Source organism: Ammospiza nelsoni, chromosome 4 (assembly GCF_027579445.1).
Source record: "Ammospiza nelsoni isolate bAmmNel1 chromosome 4, bAmmNel1.pri, whole genome shotgun sequence".
NCBI lineage: Eukaryota > Metazoa > Chordata > Aves > Passeriformes > Passerellidae > Ammospiza > Ammospiza nelsoni.
Window position 1 is genome coordinate 17,532,827 of NC_080636.1, and position 20,069 is coordinate 17,552,895.

Here is a 20,069-nt window from a genome sequence, read left to right on the forward strand (position 1 = left end):
TTGCTTTCAGCTGTAACCACAGGCTACATGCTCAGTGCTAAAAACAAATAATTTTGCTTATTTCATTTATGCAAAGTATGGAATTTGTTTGGTATAGGCAACATATTAGTTTAACAGAAAGAAGTTATATTTCTGCTTTACTACTTTTATTTGGCATTGCCAGAGGTTTGGGGTTTTTTTCATTTTTCATTGACTGAAGCCAATTATTTCCAGTCCATGACCACTTTAAACCATGAGAAAATGGATTTAAGGTAAGAGGAATTCTTTGGAAGCTGCTATCAAAAAGTGTTCTTTTTAAGATAAATTTACTTCGTGTGAATGTTGTCAACATTAAATTAATGTAATTTAAAGGAATTCTACATTGATGTGATGGATGTGTCAGCTCTTTAGTCAGATCACTGCATGCAAGACGTGAGAAGGTGTGTTAATTTAATCAATGCCAGCCAAGGCTGTAGAATACATACCAGGTGATTTTACATGCAGGAAAGGAGCAGTTATGGAAATGAAACAAATAAAAAAGGCAAAATATTGCAAAACAAAATATTTTATTAGATGAAAACAAAACTATATGCAATTTATATTAGCTATATTACATCTTTATAAACATTAGTGAGCATTCTCTCCAAAACATATTAAGGCAGTGGCATCAATTTCATTATCCCAAGATACAACATTTAAAAAATAGATACCTAAGTGACTTCCCTTAAACATGCACCAGACATCAGTAATCTTTACAGGAATTTCAGCTTGGGTTCAAACATAATTTCTGCTCCATTTGAGAGTTTGCAACAGAGAGAATCTCTTACTTCAAGCTCTAGCACTCTGAATTCTAACAGCTCATTCTGGTCTTTTGCATCTTGCATTTCATTCTTCAGCTGATGCTCTTCTTGTTCCATTCTGTAAATCTGTGAGACAAACACAACATGGTAACACCCTGTAAGCCCTAGAAAAAATACTGCTTACAGTAGTAAGCAGGGGTTTAGACAAAATTGTTAATTATTTCCATTTTTCATTGTACATCAGGCTGTGTCATAGAGAAAAGAAAGTATTTTGTCAGAAAGTATTTCTGAGAGCTGTCAGCAGAAAATGGTCAATGTTCTCTTGGAACATAGCATAAAAGTGATATGAATATTGTATATAAATAAGTTAAGCAGTACAAGTTTTCTTTTAAAATCCAGCAAATGAAACTGAATTACATTAACATTTGGGTAGGCTGTTCTCATTGTCTTTGCCAAATTAGACATCTAATTTTTTTAAGTATATGAAAGACAATAATGGTATGGTTTTAATGACTAATTTTAATTTGCCAGAATTTTGCCTTGGGGTACTAACAATGACAAAACAGAAATTCAATACTGGCTATTAATTATGCCAACTAATAGCTTTGGCTGTCTAGTTTAACTGGGTGGTTTTTTCCTTTGTACAAATCTAAACAGAAGTGTAACATCTGGCATAATGTACTTTAACATTTATAGTACCCACCTAAGTGTCCAAGTAAATTAAACCTGTCTTTAACTACTTTTAATCATGATATTTTATTTGGTTATTGTATTTGTATTATATTAATATTAAGCTACCAATTAACAACATCAGTTATTTGTCTTCCTAAGTTGACTAGCCAACTTTCCCACCACTATCAACAAAGAACAATGCAGATGCTCAGCTCTGAGTAGCTCAGAGAGTTAATATAATAAACCTTAAATCAATCAGTATTACTTAATGTGTGTAAAAACTATAAAAACATTGAAGGGAGCAGGCAATGTTGCTAGTGGTCAGGACAATAACAATCTTTGTGCATCTGTATATCTTATTGGACACTAGAAACCTCAGCCAGCTTGGGCTGCACTGGTGACTATCCATGTAACTCCACAATAAAAAACAGCTTTGATTCCTGAAGAATATAAAAAGCATGTTTGTACTTTAATCAGAGATTTTTACTTAAATTTCTGTTTCTGATGAGAAATAAGGCAATTTCATGCTGATTTTATAGTACTTAGTGCATTCAATTTCTTCTATGATAAAGGGCAGCAATGGTGAAAATATTCCCACATACCTTCTCTAGCAACTCCTGATTTGTTCTAATTAACAGCTGCTTTTCTTCTACCCATTTTGAATCCTGTGAGGAAGATACATATGTTTTGTTAAAGAAGAAAAATGAATGCCTCCAGTAATTAGATTTCAGACGTCATTTTACATTCAAGTATAAAATGGTCACACACTGAACAATAAAGCCATCATAAATGTTTCAAGGATGTACAGCATTTATACAGTGAAAATAAAAGTTCTTTCCTGTAGCAGTCTTTTGTTTCCTAGCATGTTTCAGCTAGCGTGTACTTTAAAATCTTTACATGTAGCAATTGTGGGTTACCACAGTTATATGCTTTATGTTCTTTTAAAAACATTTATTTACTCAGCTGAACTCAAAACTATTGCTTTCCATTGCAAAGGTTTGGAAGCTTTCTTGCAAAATCATCCCATTTTAAGTAGTGCAATAAAAATACAAAGGGAGAAAGGGATGAAAATTATTTTACTAACCCAAATGACCAAAAAGAAGCTTCAGCAATATGAAGTTAATTACCCTCTGCTAAAAATCTGAGAATCTGGCTAATACACAGTGCTTGTGACAAGAAATTCAATGCTGTGGAGGAAGGGAAGCGATGCAAGACATTGTATACTCCATTTAGAAACTGTATTTCCAATTAATCACTTGTTCCAAAACACATCTTTCCTTTTAGGTTTTCCCATGGCTACAAAAGGCCTCATCAAATATCCCTTTAAAGAGCCAAGCTACAAAAACTTATGGCCAGCCATAGCCAGACATTCAGATTTAATGGATTATAAAAGCCAAATTTGTTCTTGTTTTTCCTACAGAGAAATCTATTTACATAACCTTTCTTATGCTGTTCTAAAAGGTCTATTAAAACAATATCCAACACTTAATATGCCATACTAACTCTAGATCAAATTATCTTCTAGGTTCAAGGCATGATTTATTTAAAATCTAAATGCCTTTACTAAAGTATCAAGGACAATGAATTATTTTTCAGGAAGATATTTGCACACTGATGTTGCATAAGGAATCAATGACATCTGGATATCCCAGCCCATCAAATATCCTTGAAATGTCAATCTAAAATATTATGATATTATATTGATTCCAATTGGTATTTTTTAAAACATTTTAGTTTTTCTACTTACTGTCTGCTACAATTTCATGTTGTACTGTTCTCTCTACCTTTTTCCATTCATGCACAAAAATGCATTTCATGTAATAAACAAGCTCTTCATGGTTGTGATGTTATAAGAATAACATACTAAAATGAGTACTGAGAGGCATTACACTTGTGAAGAATTTTTGAGGCAAGTGAAAGAAATGTTGAAAATAAAATCTGGTATCTGGTTTAGTATTTAACTAGCATTTTACTGAGGTCAAGGAATGAAGAGTTGCATGCGCAGACTTAGGGTGGACATCCCAATGCATGGATATGGTAAACATACCCACATGGTAAGGTTCAACAGCTACATCACACTGCAGCTTCAACTGCTTCAGTTCACAGAGGTAGAAAAAACAGAACAATCTGCTCTATTGATAACGAATTTTGCATCTTTCTTGATGGAGTCCAACTACACTTCCTGAGAAAACCTGAACTCCAGCAGAACTGCATTTACACACCAGACCATTGAGACAGTTGAGGATTCATGCATCTGGCATATTGCATATTCCAATAATTTTAGATGTATTATTTGCCACTATTTAAATATATTTAATATTAGTTAAATATATTTAATATTATTTAAATATTTGCCATTATATGTTTTAGGATTTCTTAACTTAATATAAAATTTCTCATGCATGCACCTCAATGTACCATGCAGAAATGGATGATGAGTTTTGTGTTACTTCTGGGGGAATACTGACAGGTCCAGCCAGAAGAGAGATTAACAAAAGCCACTGGCAGTTACTTTGAAATTCCACATAAGTTGTTACAAACCAAGCTTCACATAATTTTTTAACAATAAGCTTCTAATCTCATGCTCTGAAATAGACTTCAGGAAATTTTCTGGAATAATACACTTGGATCTTTTGATTCATTATTTTGTTTACAAACACACTTCAGGGGCTGGCTCCCAGAATGAGCATTCCACAATTATTATTAAATCATCATCACTACCATGACATCTAAATGACCAAGTAGTAATAAAATAATTTTTAAAAAAATCACATAGTGCACAAAGAATTCAGTTCATCATACAACCATTTATTTTGTTGACTGTAAATACTAAGAGCTCAGGAGAACCAAGCAGGGGCTAGAGCTCCCAGGAAGACATTGTGATCCCCTCTGAGGAAAGCTAATGCTCAGTGTACAAACCAGCCCGCTACAAACAACATCATAGTGCTCCTTGTCACATCCCTGTTCAACCTCTCAGGATTACTAAAGTACAAAGTGGAAAATTTGGTTCTGAATTTCAAAGCAGTAATTGACTAAATTCCAATTTCCAGATATTTTTGACATAACTCTCTTGCAGAAAAATCACAGAAGTAACTCCTTACATGGGTATCCAAATTCATTTATCTTGTTTACATACACAGTACTTACATTATACACTGTACAGTCAACTATCTTGTTAGTGTTTTCAACTACACAGCAGTTTGCCCACAACATCTTTCTTATCAACAAACCAAAATAGCAGCAGTAGATGCTTGGGAGGTCTTTGGTTTCATTTATTCTTCCAGAAGTTCAGTGGGCCATCATTTTTAGATTGATAACATATTCTCAGTTTTTTAGTAATATTGTATTTATATGAAATTCACTGAGCAAATTGCAATTTGTGTGGAAGCTAGCATAAATTATTTTTGTCCTTAATTTGAATATGGTCCCCAAACCTTTGCATTGATACAGAATCTTACAGAAAATTTTAATTTCAAAGAATAAACCACAAAAATAGTGTTATCATTCATTTAGCATTATATGTAAGTTGTGTCTACTGCTGCAGGATCATCAGTCTTTGAAATGCATAACTACAGCTAGCTCTATCTTATTACTATAAGCTACCTGCAAACTTAAATTCTTGTTTCAAACAATAAAGCATAAAATAACATCTCCCCAATTTCTACTGTGTGTTCTAGCAGTCACACAACTGAACGACTTGCAAATGCATGCTCATAAGTCTTAATCAGACTTCCCGAGGGCCCTAGACAATATTAAATATGCATCAGTAGACACATCTTTGATGAGTATTTACATATATTATATATACTGAAGCACAGGGCCTGATTTTACTTTGTGTTATGGTTTGGGAATGTGAAAGCAGCTGAGCCCTCTGAGACTTTAAACCCAGGAGAGTAATACCTCAAGTGGCTCCCATTAACCTGACAGGCTCAGTGTTTATCTCTCTAGTGTGCTTAGAAGCTGGGGTTTTAAAAAATTTTTCTTTGGTACACACCAAAAATATTCTCCAGTAGAAATATAGAATATTTATGTTATTAGAGTTTATAACAAATACTAACAAAATTGAAAAGAGGAGAAAGCCCTTCACCAAATGACAAGGGGAACAGAATGTGTAAGTACATGTGATTATTTTAATAGAATGCTGTAGTGTATTATGTGTTAGAAAATGAGTCTGTAATGACATTTTCTTAGACTGCAAAATCCTTTGCTTTATTTGAGTGATGTAATGCTGCAGTAGCAATTAAGCTGCATCGTTGACACCAACACACCAGTAAGCAACGAAGATGGCAAGGGCACCACTGCACGCAGAGAACACGATGTGGGAGAGCACATTTAGAGAGCCTTTTACCTGTCCCTTCTCCATCAGAGCTTTCTCCAGGTCCTCAATTTTTGCCTGACACCTGAGAAGATCAGCTTGCAGTTGTTCACGAGTCTGGGGGGAAGAAGGGGGGAGGGGGGGGAAGGAAAAATCAAAAGTAAATATATTTTCTACTATTTTATGGGCTGTCCCATCAGTTTTTAATGTTTTTCAATTAAAATTTTAAACAATTAAAATAATTGTTATTTACATATATAAAATAATTGTTAATTAATATTTTAAACAAGGAAAATAATTGTTTTTGTGTTTATGCTCCATGATGTTTGAAGCAGCCAGTTTAACAGCATTTTTCCTTCCCAGCCTAAAAAGATGTTAACATTCCATAATCAGTGACAAAGTTCTTACCAGGAGAAGAAAAAAAATAAATTTAGAAACTGAAAGAGCTCTAAGAAGCTATTCATAAACTTTAGTAACTTAAGGCAACTGGGGAAAAAGGGACAAGGGAGAAAGAGAATTGCATTAACACTAAAAAAGCCCTTTAGGTAAATGAATTATATTGACCAAAAATAAATTACATATCCCATAAACAGCACATGTTGGTCAGTTTTCCTCATTTATACAATTATTACACTCAGCACTACACTACAGTGGGTATTACCCCCTATGTCCAGTGAGGCACCAAAAGGCACTGGATCATACAAGGCACTAAACAAAACAGGATATAAAACACATGTTTCTGGAGACCCCAACCACTGAGGCTCCTTGATCTACCACAAGTATTTTTTTTCCACCCTACTTCAGGTACTTTTCCACCCAAGTAGTTTAAATATACCTACAGGGATTTTTTTTTTCCCTGCATCTGTGCATCTTTGGGTCCTTTCTTACCTTAAGCCTCATCTATAAGTAATAGGAAATGTTCATCCCACCAAAATAAACTATGCAAAAAGCTAATTTCTGACTCACTCAAGAGATGGATTTGCAGGGACGTATCAAAAAACCCAAAATGCCATTAAAAACAAATAGCAACAATTTCCAAGACTACAAAAAGTACAGTCTGCAAATGCCTGCAAAATAAAATTTAAAAAACCCCATGAAGGCAAAGAAAATATATAATTGTCTCTCATAGGTGGCAAATAGATGACTGCCCCTGAAATCCTTTTTTTAATAGTAGATGGAATTATGCCCCCTATCCTAATTCTATCTTGAGAAGTGATCTTCAAAGTCTGTATAGCTTTCATTGGCTAAGTGTCCTACTTAAAAAGAGAGTGTCAAAATTGACTAGGCTTTTGTAAGATGCTAAGAACTCTAATAAATAAAGCCATAAAGCAGTAATTCTACTATTATAAGAACTATATTTCACAGGAAAAAATAAAAAAGGAGTGTAGGTTGGTTGAGTCCTTTTCCATCAGTAATTTTTAAACACATTAAAATCATTTTCCTTCTGCATTCTTAGCAACACACTGCAGTGGCCCAGTACAGCAGTGGCCACATGTAGCAAAGCAGTAACATGTAATAATCACAGTATTTAATATGTTTCTCCATTTTTGAGGTTTGGAGAAGTTGCTGAGGGAAGACACACAGGGGTTTCTTAACTGTCCAACTTGGTGTCCATCAGGGGTCCCCACTTCCTGTTGTGCAAAACTGCTTCCCCGTCAGTCAGAACCAAGGTTTGGGTCAGATTTTTGATTCTGATTTGGGAGATTTTTAATATAATCATATTATGGAAATACCTATGCCTTTGTAACAACCTACCCTGTGATTAATTTAAAATCCATCATGTCACTATCCAAACTACAGGTTCAAATGGGTTGTCACTCTTATAGCATAGAAATCTTTAATTCATTATACATGCTAGAATAAAGTATACTAACATCTTTGTTCTGATTGCACCAGATGAATCTAAATTATCTCCCTACTTATGACATCCTCTAATCCTCAAAAACATTGGGCTCTGCATTTCAGTGACCTGCAAAGATACCTCCTGCTATTACAAATTGTTTCAGCTTTTTCTATTATTTCAGAGTTAAAAGAATTTCAGTTAAAAATTACCCTTGCTTCTCTCTCTGCATCCAGGGTTCCACCAACTTGTTCTTGGAGCAATGCATAAGCTCTTTGCAAAGCTTGATACTCTCTTGTTAGCTGGCAAAACCTGAGTTCAGCTTCTTCTTTAGGCGTGCTCTTAATGAAAAGGTGTGGGGGGGAAGTGGGTTAGTAAAAATGTATTTAATAATGGGTTTGTCTGTACAGAAGACAGACTCACAAACAAGCAACAAAACTCATACAAAGTCTCAAAGTTTAATAAAGGTATGAAATCCTAAAACAAGAGGAAAGGAAAGGAAAGGGGAAAGGAAAGAGGAAAGGGGAAAGGAAAGAGGAAAGGAAAGGAAAGGGGAAAGGAAAGGAAAGGGGAAAGGGGAAAGGGGAAAGGGGAAAGGAAAAGGAAAAGGAAAAGGAAAAGGAAAAGGAAAAGGAAAAGGAAAAGGAAAAGGAAAAGGAAAAGGAAAAGGAAAAGGAAAAGGAAAAGGAAAAGGAAAAGGAAAAGGAAAAGGAAAAGGAAAAGGAAAAGGAAAAGGAAAAGGAAAAGGAAAAGGAAAAGGAAAAGGAAAAGGAAAAATGATGAGTAACTATCTACCACACAATTCAAGGGCAGTGTAAGTTGCCATGTAAGACAACAATGTGCAGAAATGGAAAAACTATCTGGGGAAAGGTGAGGGGAAACAGTCTTGTGCAACACTGTCGTCAGCAATTCCAGAGCCAGAGGGGTCTCAGAAGGTATTTGTTCTATTTCTCATGCTGTCCACCCTTCCCTCCTTACACTTGTTCTCTACAATGCCAGGGCAAAGCACACTGACACAGAAGTTACATTTCAAAATTATTTCAAATATATTTTCTTAAATTTATTCTTTTAATACAAAATTTTCAAAGTCTTTATTTTCCTTGAATGTTAAGCCACTAACTTTAAGACTTATAAAGTCTTTCCTATAGAGCTGAGGACAAGAAATGTCCTTCACTTCCATTAATTTTTGCTCCAGGAACTTGAGTTTTAAAGAAAAGAGATTACTAGATATTATTAGACATTAAACCTAGGAAAAAAGGCAGCTTCTTCTGAGGAGTATAAGGCAGAAGTTGGTGAAAAAGAAAGAAAGATGAAAAAGAGCATCTAATTCGTGCTTTGTGCTCCAAAGCAGGCCAGCAGCAGTGAGTATCACAGAGCTGGGACAAAACATGTCACTGGGTATTTACTACCTATGATCATCTAAGCTTTTACGAATTGCAAAGGGCTCTCTAAGTATTGTGAGCAGAGAAAGAAAATCCTGATTGTATCAAAACAGTCAAATAAATGATAAGGTTGAAAGGCAGACTATTGTCTAGTAAGTATTGACTTTTGGCAAAGCAATATGCCTCTTCATTTTCTTTAGACTAATAAGAAAGAGTTTGAGGAAAAAATATTTCTCACACCAATATCTGCCAAATCTGTCAGATAGATTATTATCTTATTAATTTTCTTGTATATGTTACCAGACTTAACAAAACCCAAAGGAATTCTCTGCCAAATCTTTCACAGTTCATTGGGTACAATGGCTGAAAGTTTGTATTTATACTTCAAGAAGTAGAAAGAAGAACAAATCAGTTACCACTTACATCTTCCAGATCTTCTTCTGGTGTTGCCGGTGTCCTGTCTGTTTTATCTGTGTTGTATGAAGTTACAGATGAAGTTTCTGAATCAAGAGACTCTTCATCAAATCCAAAAAATGTCTCCACAACATGCCTCTGAAAAATTAGGGTTTTTAGCTAGTAGCAAAACAGATTAAAATCCCCAATGACCCAGTAAGTAGTAACCAAGGTCTTCTCTGATGATTATTTTAGTATTTGGAAAGAAAGAAAGGTTCCAGTGCAAACTCTTCTCTGATAAGTTACTTTTTCAGCATCATTTGTGGAAGAACCTCCAAGAACACATCTGGACGTGGAACAGAGATGAGGTAAATACCAAAAGAATAATGCTTTAGCAAAACTATAAAACCTAATTACCAAAATCACAAAAGTCCTTACAAGATTCACAGCAGATAAATCCAATATCTATTCAGAAGAAAAGTAAGCCAGTACAATGTAACATATAAGATGTGCAACCAAAAGGAAAAAAAGTATTCTGGAGACCAAGGTGGAACAAATTTAATTTCTCATACTAATTGCAAAAAGAAAAAATCCTATTTTGGAAAACCCTACTTAAAAGTATAAATTAATGTTTATCATTTATTTTTTTCAGTATCATCATTCTCATTTTTTTTTTCAAAAAGTTTGCTCCAATACTATGTCTAACCAAAAAGACATGTCCTAGGGAAAAGCAGCATTGCACTGCAGATGTTAAAAATTTCACACAACATTATCAATTAAATGCATGCTTAGAGAAAATGAGTAGCTAGTGAAAATGAGTACAATATCATTTGTGAAAAATGTGAATTTTTTTCTTATAAACATAGTCACAGAAAGCAGCTTTTAAACTCAACTGTTAAAATTTTTTTTATAAATTTAACTAGAAAAAAAGGTTTTTAACTGTTATTTATCAATAGAAAGCAAACTTCTTACACCACATAAGTCCAACATAATTTCAGAGAAGCAAGAAAACTGAAAATATTTTTTTAAGAGTGTTGCTGAAAAATGGATTCAGGTTATGAAGCAGCCTAGACAGAGAGGGTAGTGGAGGAAGGTGGCTGTAAGAAGATGAAGAAACATCTCTACATGCTTTGCCATTGCTTGATACTGAAGCACAGATCCTGATGTCACAGTTTGCTGTTTGGATCCTTTTCAAATACATGTCAGAGGTTGTCTATGAGAAGATAATAGCTTGTTCATTAAAACAGCCATAAGGATATAAAAAGTTATCAGTTGTTATTAATTCCGAACATCATGAATCCTACATTTCAGCAAAGAATTGTAATCAATCAATTTAATTCCAGGCACTGAAAAGTTTTAAGTATAATGTCCTCTCTCAGGATGATTTCCAAATATTTATCTTTCCTTGCAGTTTTCCAGACTTACCTAACCTTCGAGATTTTTTTCAAGTATTTTTACATAAGTCTTCTCTTTCTCACAAAGCCCCTAATGCTCACTGTATTCTTTTGGTTTAGCACAGCTCTCATCAGCAGTCAAAATACTCTGTTTTGATTTAAGGGGTACCAAAAAAATCAAGCCTGCAGGTGTGACTTTTTGCCTGAATGAATGACACCATGTGCTCCATTGCCTGGTCACCACAGTCCACCAGGTCACAACCTCATCACTCATAAGCTGAACAAGTCCATAATAGTTTCACAGTACAGCTAATTCCACTCAAATTGCCAAATACAGCTCCAAGGTCATGTCCTGAAACACTCAACTGCCTCACTTAAGGAGACCCCTTCAAACAGTACTTAAAAATTTTCACTCAGAAACCCAAAAAGCCATATCTTTTCTAAACAGACTGTGTGTATCCATATGCATGCAGATAAATGCATAAAAGGCAAAGAGCTTCCAAACAACCTTGAGAAACAAATTTCCTTTTGCAAGCTACTAGACCACTACTTTGTGAATTCATGGGATCACAGTTACAATGCCACAGTGCTGGAAGGACATTACTCTATCCTCACTTGTGCAGGAAGCACTGTGATCTTCCATCAGGCAGAGCCATGTCCAAGGTGCTTAAGACAAACAGTTCCCTGGGATAATCCAATCCTTTCCTGCAGCATTCACCAGTTCACCTTTCTGCCTTACTTAACAAAACAAAGGGCACAAGGAATAGGTTTAAGCTCTAATCTAAAAATACAAAGACTTATCCAGAAAGCTAATGTATTTACTCACATTTGAATTAAAACCATTTCAGACTTCTCCTCTAAATTCAAAGGTCTACCACAAAACACAGGAGGTCACTAGTCCTTGGGAGAGGGCCCATCCATCCCATGGCTTTCCTCCCCCACAGAATACTGGTTGCAGCTTACAACCATGTAACAGCAGTAGTACAAATAAATATTGGCAGTTCAAAACAGAGTTAAAGAAATGGTGCTACTTCAAGTTGTAAGGAAGACAAATTTACAATCTGAGTAGCCAGCTCAACTCACTTTCCTGACTCCAAACTGACATGCAGACACAGTTTCATAGACAAGAAGGTACATTTTATGGAACTAAAGAAGATGGTGGCAAGTAAACAAAGTGCCAAGTCTTTGCAAAGGGTAGCAGAAGGGACTTATAAAAGATGGAGAACAAATCTCCACTTTATTATCACATGGCACAGAGATCACACTACCGTATGGGTCAGCAGCAGCTGAACTAAAGTGACAATAAAACCTACCTACCTATGGGATTTTTTTGCTACATCTCTGCTGCACAGTCACTTTTAGATAATTCAGGTCAAATACATGTCTTCCTTTAACCCTGCATGCACACACCCACCCATGCCATTTCAAGAAATGAAGATAAATTAGCAAAACAACAGTGCTTTTGATTTTAAATAAAGGTACATAGGCTGGAGAAAATATTTAAAGCAATTTCATTATTGTGAAAAATAATTTGAACATTTCACTTGTAGCAAATGTAAGGGAAAAATATATATGTATCAATAAATAAACCACTTGATTATTAGATATGAGGGAATTCTGAAAATAACCCTTAGTACTTCCCATCACATGAAAAAAACCCAACACTTAAAGGAGAGTTAAAAGTCAAAAACTTTTAAATGCTATAAAGACTCCCTGTAATATTTGAAGTTAACAAGTGAACGATTTATTTTTAAGACTCCTTCATTTTTAGAAAAGTTGAATATTTATCATTTTGTGGAGCAGATCCATTCCATAGCAATAGAGATAATGTATTGAATTACTGTATATGTATGAATGACTGCATATGCATGTATATATTGAATTACTGCACATGCATGAGTTGCTTCATGACATAATTACAAAATAGCCAGTTTGACTGTTGATCATCTAGCATCTGAAACAACCAACTACGAGAACTGATTCACAGCAAAACCAAAACAAATAAATTCACAAGGGAACAAATGTATAGAGAGAAAAAAAATACTCGAATAAAAGACATGTGAGTCATAAAGTTGTAGTTAATAAATAATAAATAAAGCATCAATAAATATATCAACTCCAAGGGAGACTCCACGCATGCCTCAAAAGCTGAACCACAATTGTTTCTGAAAAGTATACAGAAATGCACAATATCACTGGACTTTTGTAAAGATATAAACCAAGTTATTCAAGTTTCATTTAAACTTTTCTTGAAAATGGAAACATTCTGAATTAACAACTTAGAGATTGTTTTATATTTGTTTGCACATTTCTTATTTCTAAACCGCAACTTTTTAACTGAGAAAACAGTAATGTAAATTGCAGAAAAATTCTGATTTGAAATCTAATTTCCACTGACTACTATTAAATGCCATGCATTTAATAGTAAGTATTTTTCATGTGGATTTATAGCTATGTTTTCATATAAATTTAAAATAAAATTATGCATTAGGTCTTTATAACTCAAGTATTAATACTTCTACTGAATTATGGTGCTCAATAAACATAAAAGTTTAGACTACTATAAATCAATAGTGACACAAACTACATTATATGCAAATTTCAATATAACCTGATTTCTCTGTTGGTAAAGTAGTTTCATTTTACATTTAAATATCTCATTTTAAGGGATATAATCAAACATGATGAAAAAGATCCAAGATATATTTCCTTGTAATGCAATCAGATGTGCTCATCAGTAACTTCTTACCTTCATGCTTATATGTCATTTCTTGGCAGCCAGAAAAATAAAGGCACACCAAGGCACAGAGGCAGAGAAAAAAAGAAAAATATAAAACAAGAAATATGAACTCCATCACACCAGTGTGCAGGCTTTCCACCACTGCAAATACAGTTCATTTATTAAAGTTTAAAAAAGGCACAATCCATAGAGTCCTGCAGTTACCAAATAAACTGGGTAAATATGTCTTACTTTTAAATGCATGACTCTATCCATCATGGAATGATTGTACCTCCATTCCACATGTCAAAAATAAACAAAATATAAAAAATATTGCTTCTGAAGTGTCTTAGTTATTTCACAACAAAAAATTGAAAAAAAAAATTAAACCACCTTGGAAAAAATCAGGTGTCTGAATATATAGAGTCCCTAATCACTTCTCTGAAGACCCTGCAAGCACAGAGGTTATAAAGCCCATCCCACTTTGCTGCTCCTTTCCTTGGGGAGCCTGAACCAGTTGTCAGCATTGTTCCATGAACTCCTTGGGAATTAAAAGAGTGTTCAGTGAAAGCTCCAGTAGCAACAGTAACCTAGTGCACCTACAGAGCTCCAGAAATAACACTCATAGCTAATTACAAAAACACAGAGCTGTCAGAAGCTTCTCAGCTGAACTGATGTTCAGGGCTGTAAAGGCTACTGGCAAATCATTCACACAATATGTCTCAAAGATGGAGAAAGGCATTCCATGGATTCTGTTCCAGATAACACAAGAACTGTCAGAAAATACTCTTTAGAAAACAACCACAGACTCATTAGAAAACCACCACAGACTCTGCACTCAGACCATCTCAGGAATGAAGGAAGCTGCAGTCTAAAATCACCCATTTAGGAACATCTGCAACTGATGAGTGTAAATCTTCACCCTGTGCATCGCATTCCTGGTTATTAGAACAAAAAAAAAAACTCATTCTGGAAAGTATAGAATGATTCATCTGACTATTTTCATGAAACCTCTTTCTCATTAGTCATTTCCTCCTTCACTTTGTCACAAGGAATGGGACACATTTGGAAATAGATACAACCTACCAGCCAAACTTGTTAATTCACTGTGTTAACCCTAATTTTACATTTAACAAACCTTAGAAAAGCAAAGCCAAAGACTTAGATCAGCAGTTTCTTTTTCCACGTGTTTGGTTACGACCGAGGTTAACACATAATTTCACTACTATGCTCTACAGGGTGTATGGTCTATATGAGATATAAAATCTTGCACAGATAATAGTCAGAAATACACTTAAGTTGTGCATGTCTACATATAAAACAACTCATCTTAGACTGCCTTTATAGTCTGTGGAGAGAACCAGGCAATTTTAGGCCAAAACTCCTATGTCCTATTTAGATATCTACTTCCAACCACTTTATGTTACCATACAGATGTTTGTATCTCATGTCCATTACTGACATCTAACCAACATTTGCAACAGTTGGATAAATAAATTCCACTATTTTCTTCTGGATTCCTGACATAGGCTGTAAAAACAGAGGTGATGAAATGGCAAAATCCGAACTCATCTGAGTGAGCAACTCATTCCACTTAGATTGTTTAAATTAACTGTGGGAAACACAGCTCCTTTTAGCATTTTGATCCTCACAGGACTGCACAGGTGGCCTGGAAGGAAATCAGCCAGGATTGGGTTTTTAGAAGTTAACACCAACTGCAGCTAAACTGTGAGTCAATGCTGCATATAAATGTAAATATTCTACAAGTTTATCCATTGCCAAATAATGGCACAGTAGTATTACTGATTACTTCTTTCATTCCTTAAGGAATCAGCTAATTTAGAAAGTTTAAATACAATTATAAATTAACTATATTAACTAGTGTGTATATATGGTGTAACTACTACAGTACATAAAATCCCATTTGCTCTTCTCTCATAACCTTCTCTTTTTTCACTCAGCAGAATTCCCCATATTATAGCACTCAGCAAACAGAAAATAGCATTGACACAAAATTTTAATGGTTAATGCCCATTCTCTCCCATCCTCAGTTTGGTTGATAAGGAAAAGAAGAAGAGACCACAAAAGTATCAGGTTGCTCAAGACACATCAGGTGGCACCTGTGTCAGCTGAAGTTCTACTAACACAGAGCACTTTCAAGACATAAATACATATTTATTGAAGTTCTCAGCCTACAGAAATTCTCATCACCAGTTACTGACATCTAAAAATTGACTTAACTAGCTTTGCTTCATGAGGAATTTACAATTTAGCAAATGATCTTACACATTTGACTTACAATCAGATAAAGGCCAATAATTAGAGAAAACTATAAAAAATACAGTATAAATAAATCTATATATATTTACTTTTGCATTTGTTTTTAAAAACTCCTCTCAAAACACAAATTTCCAGTTACACTACAGCAAGAAAGAATAGTTTACAGTTGCTGCAAATATATTTAGCAGGATCTATTGTTACTTCTGAATTTTTTTCTTTTTTCCTATGTAAAAGACACATCATTATTAGAAATAGAATTTGAAGAAACTACCAGTGAAATAGAGAGTCCCCAAGGATAAATTTTTCAGAATATAGGCATTAGAGTGCAGAGCAATATAAAAGCACCACCTGGAGGTTAACAGGAATAGACTGCGCAGAACACACTGACACAAGGCACCCATTTAAGACAGAATATATCTTAAGCTACTATATAGATGATAATGATAACTCCACTCTTCATTTCCATTTTTTCCCTCTTACTCCATTTCCCACTTCCCACACACATGCTCCAGGCTGCTAATGTTCAACTTCACAAAAAACATTATTCAGCAAATTACTTTTAGTGCATTACAAGAAACTTTAAGGGTACTTTCTGAAGCAAAACTTCTCTCTTTTTATGACCTGAATTTTTGTCTTGAACCCTGTATTAGTTATTAACACATAACAGTTGGAATTGTCTTGCTACTTATGTATCACATACAGAAATATTATTTCAGTAACATTCCCAGCAGGAGTTATTCTTTAATTGTGATTTAGCTCTATGTTGGTACAAGTAGTTTAAAGGGGGTATGTTCTTTAAAGCAGCCTGAATATCTGTCCATTGAAATAGTAGTTGCTTCAAGCCATTAAATCGTTATGCCTCGAGCCACTTGAATATTTAGGCTACAGTGGCTAAAAATGTAATTTTACTGTTTATTTAAAACAAACCGCAAAAATAACATTACTTGTGTGAAGTACAAAATTCTTGAATTACCCTAAAAAATGAAGCACTTACCAGTAAGTGTAAGCAAAAGAATGATTGAATTTTTCTCATTAAGCAGAGCTTCAAATTTGGGCAGTATTTAAATTCAGTATTTATTAAAAGTATTCAATTCAGGCAGAAAGAGATGTTCACAGCAACAGAAATGTATGAAAAACCGAAGGTTTGCTCACCTTTGGAGGCTTCAGACTTTTCCTCCTCTGTTTTTTAGAGCGCAATAACCGTTCTCTTTCCTAGAAGGAAAGAGAACATTTTGGTATGGGTTTGTTTTAAAACTATACTTAGGTATGTCTAACACAGAGAAATACCATTAACATTTTCTTTAAGCCTCTGGTAAAGCCAACACAATGTCTTTATCCTTTTGATTAACACCATGTCACACCACACTGCACTGCAGCTTTGTGCCTTTAGCAAACAAACCTTCAGCCACGTACTTCACACATCTGATGGGAAGTTGGCAAGAAAAGGCTTTGTTAAATACTGAGCACAGATTTCTGACAGTTCTTTTGACTCTTTTACCAAGAAGCTCACTATGGAAACAGAATTCAGAGTGTCACTCCAGTGTTCAACCATCCTGAAGCAGCAGGTCGGTAGCCAAAAATTAGTCCAGTCTCAGTAATTAGAAGTTGTTATTATATCAGACACACTCTGATATACATGCGTGCATATGCAGATACAGTGTTACATCTGACTTATCCTTGTAGGGCAAAAGTCTCAAATCCAAAGGCACTCTCAGTCTCTGTCAGTTTAGTCGCTGTCTTTGTTCTACTCCAGTTTTGGTGCAAGATCACAATAAACTATACCATGGCATGAGGAGGCCATGACTGCAAATGCAAGATTTCTGTTTGTCTAAGTCCAAGAATACTGCCTCAAATTCCAAAGGAGAAGAAGAGGAAGAGAAGGTAAAAAATGTGAAGGAGCAAGCCAAAAAACCCAACAACACAGGAGGCAGGTGCTCTGTCTTCTTGCTTTTTTCTGATTCTTTCCTTAGCTCTGCATCTTTGTTTGCAGCACCTCTATTTTTAAAAGACAGACTGCAGTTCCAAGTGCTTCTTTAGCAGTTATTGCTCACTGCATGGTATTATTCTATTCAGTTATTTGCTTTGCATTCAGTTGAGAAACTGGAAAAATAGGAAGCTCACAGTAGAAATCACAACAAAATTATTTATCAGCACATTGTTCCAGGAAATAAGTGTTGGAAAATGTAAAATAGCTGAGAGAAGTACAACAATTTACACAGCACCTTGAATACATGTGGTTTGAAAAATAAGGAAAAGTAATGACTGCCAAGATAGAATGCTGCAGGTATTTCAAGCTGCAGAATAATACAACATTTTAAGCTTAAAAAACCGGACAGCAGAATTTAATACTTTTAAAGAAGAGTGCTGTCTTCTCAGATGTCCATTTAAGACACATTTCCTGCTTTAAGTGGGGTATTCTGCCTCCCAAGCAGGTGTCCAAACAAATGCAGTGCAGAATGAACAAACATTTCCAAAATCTCAGTCCTCCTGTTTCTAGTCTTGTTTGTAAGAAGACTGCTTAATTTACTTCTTCAACATAAATCAAGCTACAAGAACAATAATAACGCCAATTGAATCCACTAGCATCTTTTGCAGTCATCTGAGTTTACCTTGACAGCTTTCCTTTTAAGAACTGACCAGAACACCCTGCTGCGAGAGAAGTCATGTTGACAAGGCTTTAACAGCGTCAAAGATACCCTACAGATGACACTGTTAATCAGTTCACACAACCCTACTGCCCAAGACTACTGCTCTTATTTCCATGTATCATATTGCTCTCAGCTGGAGTTAAGCTGATTATTTTTATATTAATCAGATATGGGACATTTGGGTCGTTCTTGGTAACTATGATAGATCTGTAGTCTACAGAGGTGTGGGTTGGGCCAGAAAAGAGAGCTCAAAAGCAACAATGTGCAGAATTCCACTGCATTCACATCGAAGGCAAAGGCTCAGTTACTTTGTACTGGAATCAAAGAAGATTCCTAGTTAAAAATTTAAGTAATTTCTGCAAGTGGAATAGTATCTGTAAGTAGGAAAAAAAGCAAAAATGAAACAATATTTTAAAATATTTATTTATTTTACTTTTACACTAAACACAAGTTAATATTATTTGACCAAAGTCAGGATACAATATATTTCCTCACATCACTAGCTGAGACAGTAAAAAGAGAGCCCTCTCATACCCACTTTTCACTGAAATATAAGTGAGGTTTTATCTGCCATATACTGCACATCTAATGTCATATCACCATCCCTTCCTACGCAGTTTTACTTGGAAGTTAAAGCAGCATCACTCTGTGGACCAGACCCTACATCATAGCATCTGAGAATCATTCTACTGCTTGGAACACTGGGACACTGGGGAATGCACACAGACATCCAACCTTGGCACTGATTTCAGAGAAAAATCCTGGGCCAAAATCTCAGAGGAACTGCCAGGAACTGAGACAGTGTTCCACATACAGTAATAACACACGTTCTTCTTTCTCCTTTTTGGAGCTTCTATTTTTATTTTCAATGATGTATACAATTATTTTATTTTCTATTTAGACAGAAGGCTCTTAAATTCTTTTTATCATCTTTTAGCAGTCAGTAGTGCCATTTGAGATGTCTGAGTTTGCCTGAGTTCTAGATGCTGCTCCAGAATGGCAAGGGTCTCTCAGAGATTATGTGCAAATTTCTGCCAGCACCAGAAGGGTTTATCACAAATTGCACTAAATAGCACTAGACACCTTTAACACAACTTGAAATATTCCTCATCAAACACAACTTGCAGAGTTCCTGTGAACATCAAACACTGCAAACATCCATGAGCATCACCTTCAGAAGCCTTCCAAGTCAGAGGGCAGCAGCTGGGCAATTCTAATCCTAAGCCATGCTGCTACCTTTGGTTTGAGGAACCACACAGCGTTCTCCCCATCTTTTTAAATACAGCTTGTATGGCCAGCTCAGCTGGAGATGCTTAGCCAGGTGAAATTAATGACACCATGTTTCTCACTTTTAGGAGAACTTCTAGATCAGGGGAGTGCTTGGGTTTGCACCCAACACATTTTAGTCATTAAGTTTTGGAAAGTCTCCTTTACTCAAGTTCCTTTTTTGTTGACAGCCAGTTCTGTAAGTAAGGCTGATCATGCACTTTTTTTCACAAGCAGCTCATAATAGGTAAATATTTTTAATACAAAGATTCATACACATTCCAAAAAATTCATTCACTACCTGAGAAAAACAACGACCCTTTGACACCAAAGAAGTATTTCTATATCACTACTACAACTGCAGTTAAAACATTCCTCTCA

General features: G+C 35.1%; 1 protein-coding gene across 1 annotated transcript in view; it reads right to left on the minus strand.

The window, feature by feature from the left end:
- JAKMIP1 (janus kinase and microtubule interacting protein 1) overlaps positions 1 to 20,069 on the minus strand; it is a 142,376-nt gene that overhangs the window by 35,373 nt on the left and 86,934 nt on the right. The window contains exons 10-15 of the mRNA XM_059470993.1: positions 16,927 to 16,986; positions 9,412 to 9,540; positions 7,819 to 7,947; positions 5,800 to 5,883; positions 2,054 to 2,116; positions 807 to 905 (exon numbers count right to left, since the gene is read on the minus strand). Coding sequence (XP_059326976.1) covers positions 807 to 905; positions 2,054 to 2,116; positions 5,800 to 5,883; positions 7,819 to 7,947; positions 9,412 to 9,540; positions 16,927 to 16,986 — 564 coding nt within the window. The remainder of the gene's footprint in view (positions 1 to 806; positions 906 to 2,053; positions 2,117 to 5,799; positions 5,884 to 7,818; positions 7,948 to 9,411; positions 9,541 to 16,926; positions 16,987 to 20,069) is intronic.